The following is an 18,798-nucleotide window of genomic DNA, read 5'->3' as shown; positions in this document are numbered from 1 at the left end:
GACCTCTTTGATGGGATTAAAAGGAGGTTTGGTACAGCAATTAAACGATAGTATATGGGAACATATTTCATCCTTCCAATTAAGAATAGAAAAAAATCTAAAAAAAATTTGAAACTTTATTTTTAATTCAAGGTCTTAGATTGAGATGGGAGAGAGAAGTTTAGAAATTAGGAGATGAGAGATGGTTGTTAATTATAAAATTATTTTAGCCTTTTTTTTTAATTTCTGACGAATGAGTAATTCGATTGGAGATAGTCTAATAACTAATTAGCCTTTTTTACAGTGAGAGCTCGTAACGACAAATGTCGTGGGATCAGTTTGGCAAGTCTTCTATTTTTATTTTTTAAAAATTTTTCTATTTATATTGAATTTTTCTTAGGGATGGTAAAAATTTCCATGGGGACGGGTACTCTCGGAGATTTTCCCCATTCGGGGAGGGTACGGGGATAATTTTATACCAAATTTTTTATTCGGGGAGGGGACGGGGAAAATTTTTTACCCAATTTTTTATTCGGGGAGGGGACGGGGATGAGGTGGAATCCCCATCCCCTACCCATTTCTCCATTTTAATTTTATTTTTATTTTTAAAATTACTAATAAATAAATAACAAAATTATAAATATTGTTAAAAATAATAAATGTCAAAATATTTATATTATTAAATGCTAATAGGTATCCTACATTAGCTCGAATTGCTAGAGATATTTTGGCACTTCCAATTACAACAGTTGCTTCTGAATCATCTTTTAGCACCGGTGGTAGAGTTGTGAGCCCACACCGTAACAAACTTCATCCAAGCACATTGGAGACCTTAATGTGCTGTCAAAGTTGGTTACGAGCTTACAATAGCAGTATGAGTTTATTTTACATTGTAATTATATTATACAGTTATTAATATTTGCACTTATAAGTTACTTTACTTATATCATTTTCATTATTTTAGGTTTGAAATCTGAGGCTATCTCTCAATTTGCCACATTTCTCGAGGAAGAATAGGAGGAGCAGGACGAGCAGGAGGTAAATAGTTTTATTAAAAATATTAATTAAGTATCTACATTTATTTCATTTATTTTATTGCCGATATAAAAATAATTTTTTTTTATTGTAGGATTATGAAGATTGAGTCATTGACAAAGATAATTATTTTAATAATTTATATTTTGAATGTGACTTTGTAATGGATTAATATTAATGTAAGATATATTTTGAACTTTATTTTTATCTGAATTTTTTATTTTAATATGATTAATTTAAAATCGAAAATAAAAAAAATGTATTAGACTATTAGTTATTTGGGGACCGGGGACCCTTGGAGATCCCCTGTTATTATTCGGGGAGTGGATGAGGATTCTCTCAAGCAATTCTGACGGGAACGGGGACATACGCAAATATCGGGGATGGGTATGGGGAGATTGGTCCCCTCCCCTCCCCTCCCCATTGCCATCCCTAATTTTTATACAATATATAGAGGTATAACTTTGATAGTTTTAAATAAACTTTCAATAAAATTATGAAAAATTCCCATGTAATGATAGGGCTATAAATTATTTGTATAAATTAAAATGACATAAAGATATATGTTGGTTTAGAAAAAATTAATGAAAATAATTATACAAATCATGTCATGTTATTATTTAATTAATAATTTATGTCATTAGGCATTGTCTACACCCTTACTTTTTTTTTTTTTTTAACATCGGTGGCGTGGCAAGACACTCCATATTATCCGTTGTTGGCACTTGGCAGGGGTGGCTTGTGACTACCTAGTATCATCTATTTCTCTTGGTGCTTTCCACAATATTTGTAACTTTAAATTTAATGAAGGGGTAAAAATTTGTTTAGTCTCTATATTTTGAAGTTAGTATCCGTTTAATTCTTATATTTTTAAAAATGGCTTAAATCATCCTTACTATTAAATTATTGACATTTTTATCATTATCTTTTGTTCCTTTAACTTATTTTTACAATATTGCCCTATTATAATAATTTTTTAGATATTATTAAAAAGAAAAAAAATAAAATAACCAGTTTAACACCAAAAAATAAAAGAAAACAAAAAATATATATTAATTTTTGGTTAATTTATGGGGCTGAGACATTTGTTGCACTTAACATAAAATTTATGTTGATCCGCATTTAGTAAAATGAGTTGGAACTGCTTTGAAGTTTCTTGAACATTTTAATCCCTTTAGCTGCTTTTACCAAATAATCAACTAACCAACTTAAAATTCAATAAACAACCCAATAACTCTGATTAAAGTCAGTATTATAGAAATATGATTTACCAAATCAAACTCAGGTGGTCAGATTATAATCAAAAAAATTTTGTTAAAGCACTGCAAAATAATCCATTTAATGTGAAGTATTGGTGTTTAACGATTAAATCCAATGGAATTGAATCAAGTCTTAAGCACCCAAATAATGATTTATTAATTGAGGCACAGTTAGGGATGGCAATGGGCACCGCCCGCAGCGGGTTTGTCATTACCAAACCCAAACCCGCACAAAATTTAAATTACCAAACCCACCCGCAACCCGCAGCGGGTTTTAATTTTTTTACAAAAACCCACCCGCAGCGGGTTTTAACAATTACCAAACCCGCAATGGTATCCGGCGGATTTTTTGCGGGTTTCCGTATTTAAAATCACAAATGTTTAATATATAAATTTATAATAATAACCTCAAATTTCATATAACATACTCAATTTTATATTTAAATAATGTAAATGAAAAATTAAAATTTCCACATCAATTCAACACAAATTCTCAAATTTAAGTATAAATTACACAAATCCATTTAAAAAACACAAACTAGTATCTAAAAATAATAATTACATTTCATATTATCATTTAAAACAAGCTCCAAGAGAATATATTCATTTCATTCACCACCATAAGCACCCATCCAACACAATGCCTATAATAATAATTAAGATTAATATTTTCAAATACTAATTCGAAGGAAAATGCCTTTAGTTTTCTTTAGATTATGACTTTAGAATAGGATATAGGCCACATACACACATACACAACTTTGAGCCTTTGGCTATTTGGTAATTTAATTAATGACATTATTTTCTTTATACATTTTTAGATTAAAATTAAATTAAAAATATTTGAAAAAAATATTGCGGGTTTGGTGGATATCCATGCGGGTATCCACCGGATATAAGGTTAATACCAAACCCACCCGCATCCATGTGCGGGTTTTAATTTATAATACTAAACCCGCCCGCAACGGGTAAAATTACCCGCAACGGGCGGGTTTTGGCGGGTGGGTTTGGGCGGGTTTGCGGGTGCAATTGCCATCCCTAGGCACAGTGAGTAGAAATTGGTCCCTTTTGCCGACTGCCTACTTGACGCTGATTTTTTAATGCGTTATAAGTACTCCGAAGATTACGCCAGGGATGGGATACAGTCCTTAAAGGGGTGTGCTCGATATGTGCATAACAAGTCAACATTAGATGATCGAATTCAGTTGGATAGAGCCGTAAAAGAAGCGATTTCCTGGCTCAGGTTTGATCCTTCTTCCTTGGCTTTTCTTGGGTACTTAGAGGCTGCAGTGGGCTTGAAAGAAGTATTTTCAGTGCTGGAGCAATTCGATTCTGTTTTTAGGTCAATTAATTTTAACTAAACAAAAATGGGATGAGGTAACTGCCACGTTCGAGTATTTGAAATTCTTGAAGGATGTTACTGACAGCTTCTCGTGGAAAACACGTGATATTCCAATAATTGTAGATCTTCCTTACGCGCATAAGCTATTAAAGGATCGATCCAGCCACCGCATTGAAGATTGTCTTTTTTGCCAAAAAGTGATGAAGGAAGCTATTGATATATGTTTTAGCAAACATTATTCGGCTAGAGTCATTGCAGTAATTCTTGACCCACGGTTCAAAATGGATGGTCTGCAACTTCACTACAAAGAGGTTTTTGGCAGTGATGCTGATAGATACTGTTGAGTACATAAAAGCACCAAGTCGGCCATGCTACTGTTTCCGCCCCAGCACGGATCGCTTCAGCCGAATGATGCGAGCAGAACACTGGGGCAAACATGAGCCGACCAGAAATGAGTACAACCAGGAAAATATACCGAGCCGATACTCATCCCCAAGAAAGCGGGAACACGATCCCACAGAATCGCGGTAGTTGCGCTTTTCCCAGAACCGTTGAAGGACACGCGAGACCCACGTTTGCCCACAATGTAACAGTTAGAGCCCCATGAGGGACTGCCACCACCCGAAAAAGGGGGGATGAAGGGTAAACGGAAAACGTGAGACAGGGAGCGGCTATAAAAGAGAGAGAAATCGATGAAGAAAGGGGATAGAAAAACTGAGGGAGGGAAAACGTTGCCAAATTGAAACCAGGCAATTTTATTACAAACTTCGAGCAAATTAGAACCACTCTAGAATCTAAATTTAACTGTTTTCCCGTAAACACCTTGTGCTAACTTAGGCATCGGAGGGTTTACGCCGGCAAAACCACCGGCGTCTCTGATCCATTTTTGGTGAACGCAGGTCTAGTAAGGGAAAGGAGAGTGATTCCAACCCCAGTGGTTCGAGCAGCAGTGGATAACATAAACGTTGGTGAAAGAATCTGGTCGGTCCAAGGGCGAGCAGATTTCAGCATCAACAGATACCTTGAGCGAATTAATAAAGATTTTAGAGACGTTTATGACAAATATGCAGCCATCGACTCCAGCAATTCAAAGTCATATGAAATGCTAGACGCCATGGGGAGGCCTTCATCACCAAAATCAGAGCTTGATCGCTATTTCGATTTGTTTAAAGTTCCTAGAGATAAACAGTTTGACCTACTAGCTTGGTGGCGTAGCAATGCTCCATCTTTTCCGACCCTCGCAAGAATGGCTCGTGATTACTTAGCATTAGGAATACCTTCTGCTGATGACGGTGCCACGGGTGCCTTGGCTGCCCTGAGGGATTACTTAAATCTTTCTTTTTTTGTTTATTGTTTACCCGCCATAAAAACGCCTTTGGTATGCTTAGAAGGATTTTTGGGTAGCGCTGAAAATTAGCTTGCATTTGTACAACATTATTCTTATTTATATTATATATAGAATAAGGGTCAGGCTGTAATGCGGCGCTGCATGTCATGCAGCTGCCTTTATTATTTTTTTAATAATGCGGATGTAACCGGCCACCGATACCCTCCTTTTAATCGCTTAAAGCGGCAAATGTTAAAAGAAACTATCATACAACTCCCTCGTTTTAGGAAATATTAAGATAATCAATTCAAAACTAGTAAATTATCAAAGACCCCCTCAACTTTACACCAAAAAAATACTTCCTTTTTCTTTTGATTCATGGAAAATATAGTTAATATATTTAACTTATATCCTAAAAGAAACATAATTAAATAAAATTAATTGGACTAATATATTTAAATAAAAATAATTATATTATTTTTCTTAATATTACATTATAAATTTAATGATATTTTGCTTTAAAAAATGTAACTTGTGTACTAATTAGAATACTGTTTAAATATAATAAATGGAAATAATTATATATTAATTAAAAAAATTTTAATTTATTAATTGCACTACTTTTAATATTATGTAATAAATGTAATGATATTTTGCTTACAAAACTATCAAAATAATTTTATCAACTTTTAATTACATTAGAATCCGAGTATCTGAACATATAACAAAATTGATTTATTTCCAGATATTTAGAAGAAATCAATTCCAGGATCTCACGTTACACATTCAGGGACTTAAATCCCTACCTACTAAAATGAGGACAATATTTATCCAACTATCAAATAATTGTCATTCCAAATATCGTAATTACCCCTCAAATGTTGTTGTTGTTATTATTAGTGGCCAATATTAGTATGTTTTATGTATACCCTCTAAAAAAATATTCATATATTACAAAAATATAAAGCATCTAATATTTGATATTTTTAAATAAAACTCATAATCAATCTCTTGTGCAAATTAATTCATACTATCTTAAGTGAGATTAATTATTTTATTTAATCCTTTTTGCTATAATAATTTTTTTGTTAAACATTAATCATATTCATAATGGTACATAACATGGATAATTACAATTTGAATGCAAGTAATATTGAATAATGTTGTATTATGTTATACTTACAGTTATATAATTTAAGCATGACAGTTATATTTCTAAATTAAATTAAATTATTTGAGTAACATTGCACTCACTATATGGGTACATGATTTGTCTACTAAATGATGTGCAAGTATTATAAAATATGTTCAATCTTACATTTATAGCTATATTTTTTTGAAATTAAGTTAATTTATATCACAACTAAAAAAATTAAATTATTTAAAAATATGAAAAATATAAATTCATTTTCATAGTAAGCAGTATGTTTTACTAAATTTACTTTTAAAACATTTTATGCCATTGGGGAGAAATAGTCATTTAAATTCATTTTTATTTATACGTCTTAAACTTGTTATAATCTTTGCCACATGAAATATGTTTTCACTGTAATTCTCGCTAAATTTAATTTATATACTTTTATTCTAGTGGTAAAAGAAATTGAATTTGAATATAATTTTTTCAATTTATTTTTTTTAACTGATTAAGCATCATGTTACTGTATTACACAGATATTTACAACTGTTATAACAGTAGATTATTACACTGATATTTATAATTAGATATACAAACTAAGACTTATATTATTACATTTTAAATTCTATGAAATAAGTGCCCAGACAAATAACCCTCACGGAGAAGGAGTGTCTCCACTCCACTTGCATTTCGTAAGGGAGAAAAACTTTGCAAATAATCTCCATATAATTATGTTTAATTAAGGGAGTTTAAGTATATGGGGACTCGAACTATTGCCCTCATAGTCATGTTTTACTTTAATGGTGTGTTTACTTCATGAAATGGGGAATGAGAATGAAGGAATAAGAATGAAACCTATGTTTACTTGACAAAATGTAATTTGGGAATGGGAATAAAATATGTGGGTCCCACATAATTTGGGAATAAGGAATAGGAATCCCATTCCCGGGGGTTGGGAATGTGAATGAAATATATGTTTACTTTTGTATTCCTCTAATTTTTTCATATTTTCCAAATTACCCTAATTCAAATCACAATTAATTTTATTATTTTAATTTATCAAAATTTTTATTATTATTTTAAATGTCATTAATAATAATAATAATAAATTTTATTAACTTTATTATTTTAGTTATTATTAATTATTTTTATTTTTATTATTAATATTATCATTATTAACAATAAAAATAATGATAAAAATAATTAATTTATCATTATTGTTGTTATTATTATTATTAATAAAAATAATAATAAAAATAATTAATAATAACTAAAATAATAAAGTTAATAAAATTTAATAGTAATAATAATCTAATTTTCATTATCTAGATATAGAAATGATATTAATTAAAATAATAATAATAATAATATTAACAATAATTAATAATAATTAAAATAATAAAGTTAATAAAATTTAATAATAATAATAAATGTTAATAATGATAATATTAATAATAATAATAATAACAATAATTAATAATAACTAAAATAATAAAGTCAATAAAATTTAATAATAATAAATATTAATAATGATAATATTATTAAAAATAATATTGACAATAATTAATAATAACTAAAATAATAAAGTTAATAAAATTTAATAATAATAATAATATTATTATTATTATTACTATTAAATTTTATTGACTTTATTATTTTGGTTATTATTAATTATTGTTAATATTATTTTTAATAATAATAATAATAATAATAATAAAAATAATGATAATATTGTTAATAATGATATATTAATTATTTTTATTAATTATTAATACTATAAGTATTTTAGTAAATTGATTTTCATTCCCATTCCTCATTCCCATTTATTTTGTCAAGTAAATGCATCAATGACATTTCAGCATATTCTCATTCCCATTTATTTTTGCCGAGTAAACATTAAAATCGCATTCACATTCCAACTCATTCTCATTCCCAGCCCATTCCTATTCTACCACATTCTCATTCCATGACGTAAACGCACCATAAGGTCAATGGTTCACCACTAGGCTAAAGCCTAAGTGGCTAATTTAGCTTAATAACAACTAAATTTACTCCCATGGATTCAAACATCAACTATTTTGTTTTTAATTCAAATGATTTACAACTGCATTAATTAGTAGCCACAACGTGATTATTAATATACTTACAAAGTAATATATCTCATCTATATTAAATTATCAATATATTTGTAGAAAATTAATTTTATATTAGCACAAAAGTTTAAAATATATCTTTTTTATGTAAAATTTAGACATAGAAAAATTTCATCTTGGCAGGTAAAACTACCGCCTCAATGAAAATATTATTTACAAATTACAAAAATGAATTTTTAGATTTTGAATGGTCACAACAAATTTATCCGTGGAAGTTTTGTCATACATCATCACTCTTTTGTTATCCTTTTTATTAATTTGAAAACTTTCACATTTTTTTCTAATTTCTACCGAAAATATAAATACTCACATTGTGACATTTTTGTTTTGGAAACCCTAGCCGCTCTTCTCAAATCGTCAGACCCACTCACTCACGTCAAACCCTCACAAGCCAGCAAGCAAGCAGTCATTGCCGTCTTCATCCTATGCTCGTTACGTTCGTTTCCATCAGCCACTAGTCGTCACCGCATCTCACTTTCTCTGTATGCAAATCCTAGACCTGCGAGCTGAATCAAGTGGTGGATTTCAATCAGAGGCCGTCGTTGACCGTTTGAAAGAGCCATCATCTCCTGCGCTGCCAAAGCACGGAGAAGGTTGGGGATCAAATTCATTAAAACCGATCGGGTATAACTTATAAAAAAAAAAGGCAAAAACAGTGAAAGCCGAATCCCCAAACCTATTCGCAATTCACTTTTGCTGTGTTTCGTGGTTTGGATGGAGATCATGACAATAATTGAACGATGGGGATAAATATCAAAGAAGGAGCTTACATGTCCTATATATCTCTCTTTGGATGAATAACGAAGGTGAGCTTTCAAAGTATAGAGATTTACATGTTTTAATTGTCATTTACATTGCTGCATGCCAATTGCTTGATAAAATACCGCAACAAATACGGATTCTCGATTTTCTTATAAATTTATTTTCTTAATCTGAAAAAACTTGAATGTTTAGAGAATTTTGAAGGTTTTGGTGTATGCATTAATATTTTGATTCTATTTATAATGTTTAAATGAAGATGATACATCTAGCCTCTTTTTGCCCCTTGTTGTTTTTATTCTTGTGCTTTATATACGGTTCAAGTGTGATACACTTTAGTTTTTCTCAAGTGTTTGTTAGTATTTCCCGAAGCAAAATTTGTCACAGACTTTGAGTTCAAAAGTTGAAATCATAACTAACATACTTCGATTTTTTATTTTTCTTTTTTCTTCGGGGTCCCATATATCTTTCTATATGGTATTGCTTGAGAAATTGGTGTACTTAGATTGTAATATTCGGTAGAAATAAGCCAATATTTCATTAGGTACATTGTTTAATATGATAAGTACTGTATGGAAGTTTTACAGATAAGCTCCTTATATATTATGCATTATGTTTTTATCATATTGTTGCTTGGAACTTTGAAGGATTGGCCACAGGGCTTTAGTCCTACAAGGACATTTTATATTTAATAGCTGTTTAGGCATTTTATTTGATGTTATTTGGACTTGTAGGTGTTAAAAGTTTTGTTCAATAATTTTATAATTCAGATTCCCATTGTGATAAGATAGCAATTTTTATTGTGGGTTAGATTCTGTCAACTGATAATTAGCTAAAATATCTTACTAACCCCTATTGGTTAGGTATTTTTTTAATTCACATACTTGATTTTTATTTTCTTTTTATCTGTGGAATCCCATGTATCACTCATAAGAAACAAGCTATTATATAATCTATTCTTTAGATCCATTTATATGTAGTGGGCACTCTGATTTCTATTATTTTAATTTTTTGCTACTGTTACTACTCTTTCGGCCTTTCAAGTAGGGGTTAACATAAAGGGTGAGTATATTAGTACAAATTCAAACTTTCTTTTTCCAATTTTATGCAAAATAACCTACTATATTATTTTAATTTCCAACTTTTGTCATAGTCTAATGGGCAGTTGTCTTGTCATTATTTGGTTTCAGGTAAGAAGTGAGAAAGTTAATGAGAGCATGAAAATTTTAAAAAAACTTGTTCATAGCTATGGTAATTAAGTAATTTGAGATCCTTTTTTGTGTTTTTTTATTCACTTTTTCCTATCTTAAAACAAATAATGAGTTTTCGTGTTTATAATAATTCTTATAAACTTCATATTGTTTGGTATAAAATTTGGTAATTGGAAAGGTCTCATGTTGGATGAAATTATCAATTATGTGCACTCCCTACAAAATCAAGTGGAGGTAACATTGCTACTAAAAAACCTTATTAACATAGTTATAATGAATTAATCTTCTTTAATATATTGTTGTATTCTTGTTCAAATTTTTATATTTTTATTTACTGAGTTTTGCTTTTTTTGGCACTATTTCTCTTAATTTCGTGCAATATTTTTTAATATTTCCAGGTCTTTCTATGTTGGTTTTGGATCATTAGAGTTGCTGATTGTGATTTATTGTCGCCTATGGTTGCTGACTTTTGTTTACTACGACTACTTTATTAAAGCAATTTTGGATATTGAAATTTATGGCCAACTTTTATCAGATACTTCTGACCTTTATCGATATATTTTCTGAACCTTTAGACTTAAGATGTGTGTGTGTGTGTTTTTAAAGTAATTTAATCCTTACTAACATTTTCTAACAAAATCAATTACAGAAATGATCAGGAAAAAAATAAGCAAAATCATTGTAAAGTGTCTTTTGCGCATCGTGGTTGCTCAAGTCTCATGTGCAACATGTGAATGAAATAGTACTTGAAACAATAGAGACTTTGTTTTATGACTCTTATATTTACATTTCTTTGCTAGGAACCATACTTATTTGGATTTCAATGTCATGCTTTGTATTTGAATCTTTTGGATTATAATTAAATATTTTAAGTTCCTTTTTATGTGACTACAATTTTTTGATCAGTAGATTTCAATTTATGTGACTACAATATGTTCTTGTGGATGCTTTTTTTTTAATGATGAATAATCACTTTAATTTTTTGGATACGATACAAATAGTCGTCAAATAATAAAATATATCATGGTTAAAAATAATGTGAGACTATATTACATATTTTTGTAATGAATGGATCCGTCACAAAATGTTAATTTTTACGACTAAATATAGTTGTGGCAAATGGTTACCTTGTATGATAAGAGATGATGGTCTTATAAAATGTTTTGATACAATGTAACTAGTCATGAAATAACAAAATAAATTGTTCATAATACAAATTTAAGACTAAATTAATTACCAACTGTATCTACAAAAATTGTCACAAATGACAACTACTTGAGATGACTATGTAATGTAGCGATATATAAACTTCAATGACAGAAAAATAACGTTGCTAATTGCATCTTCAAACCTTTAAAATGACGGATTTTAGTAATTATTGTGACTGTATTTACATACTCTTGAGACAAATATTATAGTCACTATAAATCATCTATCGTGACAAATGTCAAGTGTCATTGATTGCATTTTTGTATCTCTAATTTGACTATTTTGAATAACATTTGTGACGATTTTAATTGAACTTTAAGACAATGATTTTTGTCACAAAACAATAGTTTTAAATGACAAAAATAATTGTGGTCGCTAGAACCTTTTAAAACAGTCTTTCAACGACTAACGTATGACAATCTATTTTTCGTCGTAGAAAATATAAAGTGACTAACTTGTCATCTTTAGTGACTAAAATTTTTGTAATAAAATATCTTTTTTCTTGTAGTGTGTGTAGTTTCTGATACAAATGATAAAAGGGATATTAATATTAGATGATGCTATTTGATGATTTATATTATTCATGCAATCAAGTTTGTTCTTGTTCATTGTAGATGTATTCTCCATTTATCTTCCAAAGATAACTCTGTCATTAAACTGAAATTGACATAAAGGTTGCATAAAACAAGTATGCTGATTTTTTTCCTCTTACCCAAGAAGTTAGGACATGCATTGGAAATTCTAAATATTATTTATTTTTTCCCAACCTTGTTTTCTAATATCATTTATTTATTTATTATTATTATTTTTTTGTATGCAGAGACTCTTGAAATATAGCAGCATTTGAAGTCTAGCTTTCGGAAGCTGTAAATTGATTTAGTTTTGTATTGGTTTTATTTGATGTAAAAAAATTTTAAAACATGTTTAGATGAATGGAAATTTTGATTTCCTTTACTTTTTAGAGCACTGGATAAATTAATAGTGCATTATAATTTCATTTACAAACAAATGCCAATAAACCATTTAAAAAAAAATTAAACACGCCTAGATCATAATCATAAATGTTGTTACTATATCGTTATATTTTCGTAATGCCATACATTAGTCATATTAAACATTGAAAAATTATTTTAGTTAAGTCCTGAAAATTTGAAAAATTATTTAAAAGAGGGTGGTACTCGTTGAAACAAAAATGATGTTAACAAATTATAATTATTGAAGTGATAAATGAGCATAAATGTGAACAAAGGTCAAAATTTCAAATATACATGATGAAACTCATGATCGAATCTCGCGAGATGTTGAGTAATGATTTCAACCAAAAAATGATATTTCAACACTTAAAGTTTTGTAACTTGCAAAAATCAATTGCATAATCAAACTGTTAATGATATCTTAATAATCTAAAGGAGTGCAAAAATAGTGTAGGACATATGTACATTCTTATTATATTTAATTATAAATCCCACAGGATATGATATTAATAATAATAACTGTAGTAATATCCAACAAGCACACAGAAAAAAAAAATAGAGATGTTCAACTAAAATAGATTAACTAAGCTTTAATCTTATAAATTAAAGTATTTTTGTAACTTAACTTATATCATCATAGCTTTAGAAGCATAGCAATTGCAATCCTTCTTACTTGTTATTTATTTATTTACCGTTGATGTTATGAAAAACTAAAGCAATTAATTTGAAAAGTAAAGAGAAAGATGAAAATAAATGCATAGATTTATTTTTAATATAATTAAACGCTATTAATTAAAATGATTATAATGAGAATAGATATGTATAAAAATTAAAAGCTCAAGTATACATACAATCAAATTCAAAAGATTGCATGAAGTAATGAAGATGAAAAAAAAAAGACTTAGATTATGGACTCAAAATGTTGAAAATGATGAAGGGTTGCAATAAAAAAATTCTTAGTATTATGTGGTAAATTGATATTTGTTAAAATAGTAAGGGGTCAACCATAATTTGCCTTATTGATATTATTGTTATTTTCAACAAGTAATTTATTATTAGTAAAAAAAGGACCTGAAATATGTACTGGTAGTGTTGGAATATAATAAAAATAATAGGAACATAAAACCATTATCAGAGTTTAACAAGAGTTGAGGAGCATAACTTAAAAGTTTGAAGAACTTAAGAAAAATCTGATAAAGTTTAATAATAAGTCAATATCTAAAAAATGAACTTGAAATATCTAAGTAAAATGTTAGAAATCAATGAAAAGAGTTGGAATGCATAACCAAAAAGTAGTGGGAACAAAAGTAGAAGAAGTTAACCTAAAAGTTAAAATAACTTACCATGAATTTGATAAATTCAAATGCGAAGTAAGGATCTGCAAAGTAAATTTGACATATTTACCTAAAATTTAAAATTCAATAAAAAGAGTAGAAATATTGAACCAAAAAGTGGTGAAAAAATAAGTTGGAACAACTTAGCGATAACTAGATAAAGTCTAACAGGATATAGAGATATAAAAAATAAACTTGAAATGTTAACTTAAAAATTTGAAATTTAATAAGAAGAGTGGAAATATAGAACAAATAACTGGTGGAAAAATGAATTGAAACAACTTACCAAGAATTTGATAAATTTTAACGGAAAGCGGGGATCTAAAAATTAAACTTGAAATTTCCAAACAAAAAGTGGGAATTCAATAAAAAGAGTAGGAATATAGAACCAAAAAGTGGTGGAAAAAAAAGTTGAAGAGGTTAACCTAAAATTCGGAAAGAGTTACCAAGAATATGATAAATCCAACAATAATTAGGGATCAAAAAATAAACTTGAAACATTCACGAAAAATACTTAAATTAAATGAAAAGAGTAGAAATATAGAACAAAAAAAAAATGGTGGAAACAAAAGTTGAGGAGCATAACCTAAAAGTTCGAAGAACTTAACAAGAATATGATAAAGTTTAACAGTAAGTTGAGATCTATAAAATGAACTTGAAATATTTAACCCAAATATTAGAAATTAATTAAAAGAATTGGAATACAAAAACAAAAAGTAGTGGGAACAAGAGTGGAAGAAGTTACTTAAAAGTTGAAATAACTTAACAAGGATTTGATAAATTCCAACGCGAAGTAGGGATCTAAAAAGTATAAAAAGAGTAGAAATATTGAACCACAAAGTGGTGGAAAAATAAGTTGGAACAACTTAACGATAACTAGATAAAGTCTAACAGGATATAGAGATATAAAAAATAAACTTGAAATATCAACCTAAAAATTTGGAATTCAATAAGAAGAGTGGAAATATAGAACGAGTAACTGGTGGAAAAATGAATAGAAACAACTTACTAAGAATTTGATAAATTTTAATTGAAAGTGGGAATTTAGAAATTTAACTTGAAATATCCAAACAAAATGTTGGAATTCAATAAAAAAAGTAGGAATATAGAACCAAAAAGTGGTGGAAAAAAGAGTTGAAGAGGTTAACCTAAAATTCAGAAAGAGTTACCAAGAATATGATAAATCCAACAATAATTAGGGATCAAAAAATAAACTTGAAACATTCACGAAAAATACTTAAATTCAATGAAAAGAGTAGAAATATAGAACAAAAAAAATGGTGGAAACAAGAGTTGAGGAGCATAACCTAAAAGTTCGAAGAACTTAACAAGAATATGATAAAGTTTAACAATAAGTTGAGATCTATAAAATGAACTTGAAATATTTAACCAAAATATTAGAAATTAATTAAAAGAATTGGAATAAAGAACCAAAAAGTAGTGGAAACAACAGTAGAAGAAGTTAACCCGAAAGTTGAAATAATTTAACAAGAATTTGATAAATTTTAACAGAAAATAGAGATCTAAAAATTGAACTTGAAATTTCTAAACAAAATGTTGGAATTCAATAAAACAAGTAGGAATGTAGAACCAAAAAGTGGTGGAAAAATAAATCGAAATAATTTACCAAAAACTAGATAAAGTTTAACAAATTGTAGAGATATAAAAATAAACTTGAAATATCTATCCAAAAAGCTGGAAGTTGATGAAAAGAGTGGAAATATAGAACCAAAAGTTAGTGGGAAAATGAGTTGAAACAACTTACAAAAATGTAGATAAATCATTACTAGAAATAAGAATTTGAAAAGTAAACTTGAAATATGCATTATAAATATTGGAATGTAACAAAATAAGTAGGAATGTAACTATTTTGTGATATGTTTATATTTTTTGTACTATTTTTAAATTTTAAATTATTACAATCTTTCTCCTCATTTAATTACAATTTTAGTCTTTTTTTCCAAATTTTTTCATAATTTTTTCACATTAAAAACAAATAAAAATATAATTTTTATTATATTATCCGGTTAAAAACCGATTGTACCGGTTGCATGCATGTGCTGTACGAGATACAGCGTTGCATGGTAGGTTGACTCATAGAATAAATGTTCTTTACATCCTATAATTTATAAAATATCTCATTAATACATCTTTACTTCTCGATTTGACAGATTTTGTAATATATGTGCTTTCCGCGTGGATTTATTTATTAAAAAAAAAAGTGGAAAGAAGAAGGCGGTTACAGACGAAATAAAAGGATGCTTAGCAATTTTTTTAAAGGGGAGGCGTGTTCACACGCGAGGGAGAGGAAAGTGTCAAACCCGACCCGAATAAGCCGGACCAAACCCGCGAACCCGGACCGGACATATATCCAATTTCCGGCCATCTCATCGGCAGTGGAGGGTAGTAAACGAAAGCTCTTGAGCCGGCCTTCACTTCTGTGCCGTCATCGTCGCGAAAACCCGACCGGAACGCCGCCGTTTGTTGCACAAAAGGTCGCGGCCAAATCCCCTCACCACCGTCGATTCCGCTGGAATTAGACCACGCCGCGTCCTCAGTTTTGTTCCCCATGACTCCCTCTTCAATTTCCGACCATCCACAGCCACCGGAGAAGCCGATTTGCCGTCCATCGGCCATTGGAAGATTCAGGGCAATCGAGCCAGATTCCGGCTCCGTTGCCATAACTAAAATTCAATAAACAACCCAATAACTCTGATTAAAGTCAGTATTATAAAAATAAGATTTTACCAAATCAACCTCAGATGGCCGGATTGTAATCAAACAAATTTTGTTAAAGCACTGCAAAATAATCCATTTGATGTGAAGTATTGGTGTTCAACAATTAAATCCAATAGAACTGAATTAAGTGTTAATCACCCAAATAATGATTTGTTAATTGATTCACAGTGATTAGTAAATGTGTAAAGGTGAAGATTAAGCAGTTTTCTCACAACCCTTAATTAGACCACGCAATTTAATTAATTTTATTGTGACTATTATCTGTTTACGTACAGTATTCGAAGAACTAATCAAATTAAATAAATAAATAAATATTTAAAAGACAGGTTGCCATCTGCCGCAGCGCCCCTTTTTTTTGATCAAGTTTGAGTTCGTTTGGGCCAAATTTTAATGGAATTTTGAGATAGAACAGAATAAACAATAACAGAAACAATTTATAGCCAAGTTAGAATATGTTTGGGCCTGAGGAGTAATAGTTCTGGCCTCAAGTTGAGAACGTACTCCAACTATTAATTTCGGCCTAATTAATCAAATGGATCTTATAAATTTCCAGGTGGAATTTCAACGATGCGCCTCTGGTTGATGGAAGAGAAAACTTGTGATTGAATGAAATTAAGAAAAAAGTTATATACATAAAAAGAATTACATAAATCATGTGATGTTTATTGGATTAATAATTTTATGTCTTTATATAAAAACCTGATGGTTATTTATCCTTTATTTTAAATTAAATTTAAAAAATTAACTAAAGTACTGATTACTTAGAATTAAAAAGGAAAAAGGATACAAAGAAAAGGTAAGCAAAAAAATCACTAAAGTCAAAGTTGCCATACGAAGAAATTGCAAGGACAGAACAAGTGACCCCACACGAAGACTTTTATAATATACATACACATTGAGAGATTTCTTAGGATCTTGTTATTTCTTAGGATCTTTTTTATTATGGTTGAAATTCAAGATATAAACAAAAAATCAATTGAATTTTGAAATTTTTTATATTTCTTCAGGTGTTGAAGTTGTTAAATGCAAAGAGTACTCATACAAGAATTTGCTTATTTATAATTAATGCAATATTTATAATTAAGGCTTCAGGATCAAACAATGAAACGTGATACCAAAGCCTCTCCAAATTTTCGAACAATCCTTGTAAGAATAAGATATATACAAACTTGATTTTATCTAGCTAGTAGATTATTATTCTTTTTTTTTTATAATTATTGAAGTGATTAATCAACATTAACCATTATTATACTTACTCTTTTTCTTATTATTTTCTCTGCTTGGAATTTCACACAAAAAGGCAAAAAAGTGGAGAAGTTTTCTGTTATTAATTTGTTGTCCCATCTCTAATATTAACTCTTTGATTCGAAAATTAATTAGTAGCTTTGTACATTATATTTGATTCATGTTAAACATTAATATAGTGGTGTGTAGCTGAACACATTCTGATTGCTGAACCTCAAAGAAGCCAATTAGATTTCAAGTGTCAACTCAGTTGCTGTAGTCGTGTCCCAATTCAGGTATTAGTTTCAAACCTCAAATAGATTTCTTCTTTGGGACTCTACGGTTTTAGTGGAGGTCATGACCGATGATCATTAAACATACTTTTTTTTTTAAGGATAATTGTTCAGGATAATGAAATCACATTATATTGCTATTATTACATTAAATTAACAGTTTAATATATATGTCTCTTTATGTGATTTTCTTTTAATTAATTAATTTTTGAAAAATTATTAGTTATCCACCTAAGTTTATTTTGTTATAAAAAATAGTATAAAAATTTAAATTGGTTTGATTTTCCACCCTAAATTTGTAATTTGTATCAACCTTTCACCAAACTTTTAGCACCACTAGAATATTTAATTGAATCTAAGTAAAATGATCATTGTACCCTTGAATTCAAGGGTAATTTTTGATAAAAAGGAAAATTTGAGGAACAATGGAGTTTGAGCTCAAGGAGAGAATGTACTGTAACTTTTAAATTCGGCCTCATTAATTACATGGATCTTACAAATTTCTAAGTGGAATTTTGGATTATTCGAATAGAATAGATATTCAAACCAACGATGCTCCTATGGTTGCTGGAAGAGAAAAATTTTTGGTGGAATGAAAAATATGAAGGGAAAAAAGGGTAAACGAATGGGTGAATTATAAAAAAATAATAATAAAAATTTATTGAAACTTTTATTTTGTTTTCAATCTAAATAGGATAGCGTTGAATTTATATAATAATTGTAAGGATATTTATGAAATTTTATTAGAAAGATAAAAACTGATTCTCAAAATTAGACATTTAAAAATACTCTTTCGTGCTTTTCAAAACTGTGATAGGGATTGAT

The 18,798-nt window shown here is 29.0% G+C and overlaps 1 protein-coding gene across 1 annotated transcript; it reads left to right on the top strand.

Moving 5' to 3' along the window:
• The first annotated feature begins 3,373 nt into the window (after nt 1-3,373).
• Nucleotides 3,374-3,959, top strand: LOC127900816 (uncharacterized). The gene is made up of 2 exons (XM_052436057.1): nt 3,374-3,615; nt 3,701-3,959. The coding sequence occupies exons 1-2, from the start codon at nt 3,374-3,376 to the stop codon at nt 3,957-3,959; spliced, it is 501 nt and encodes a 166-aa protein (XP_052292017.1).
• Nucleotides 3,960-18,798: the final 14,839 nt, after the last annotated feature.

This window comes from Citrus sinensis, chromosome 3 (genome assembly GCF_022201045.2).
Source record: "Citrus sinensis cultivar Valencia sweet orange chromosome 3, DVS_A1.0, whole genome shotgun sequence".
NCBI lineage: Eukaryota > Viridiplantae > Streptophyta > Magnoliopsida > Sapindales > Rutaceae > Citrus > Citrus sinensis.
The sequence above is the reverse complement of the archived record's forward strand: the minus strand, read 5'-3'. Positions and strand labels throughout refer to the sequence as shown.

Excerpts from the sequence above, each read along its gene's own strand:
- LOC127900816 (XM_052436057.1), top strand. The coding sequence starts at position 3,374 with ATGCGTTATAAGTACTCCGAAGATTACGCCAGGGATGGGATACAGTCC. Across the intron at positions 3,616-3,700 it reads CAATTCGATTCTGTTTTTAG|CTTCTCGTGGAAAACACGTG; the intron begins GTCAATTAATTT and ends TGTTACTGACAG.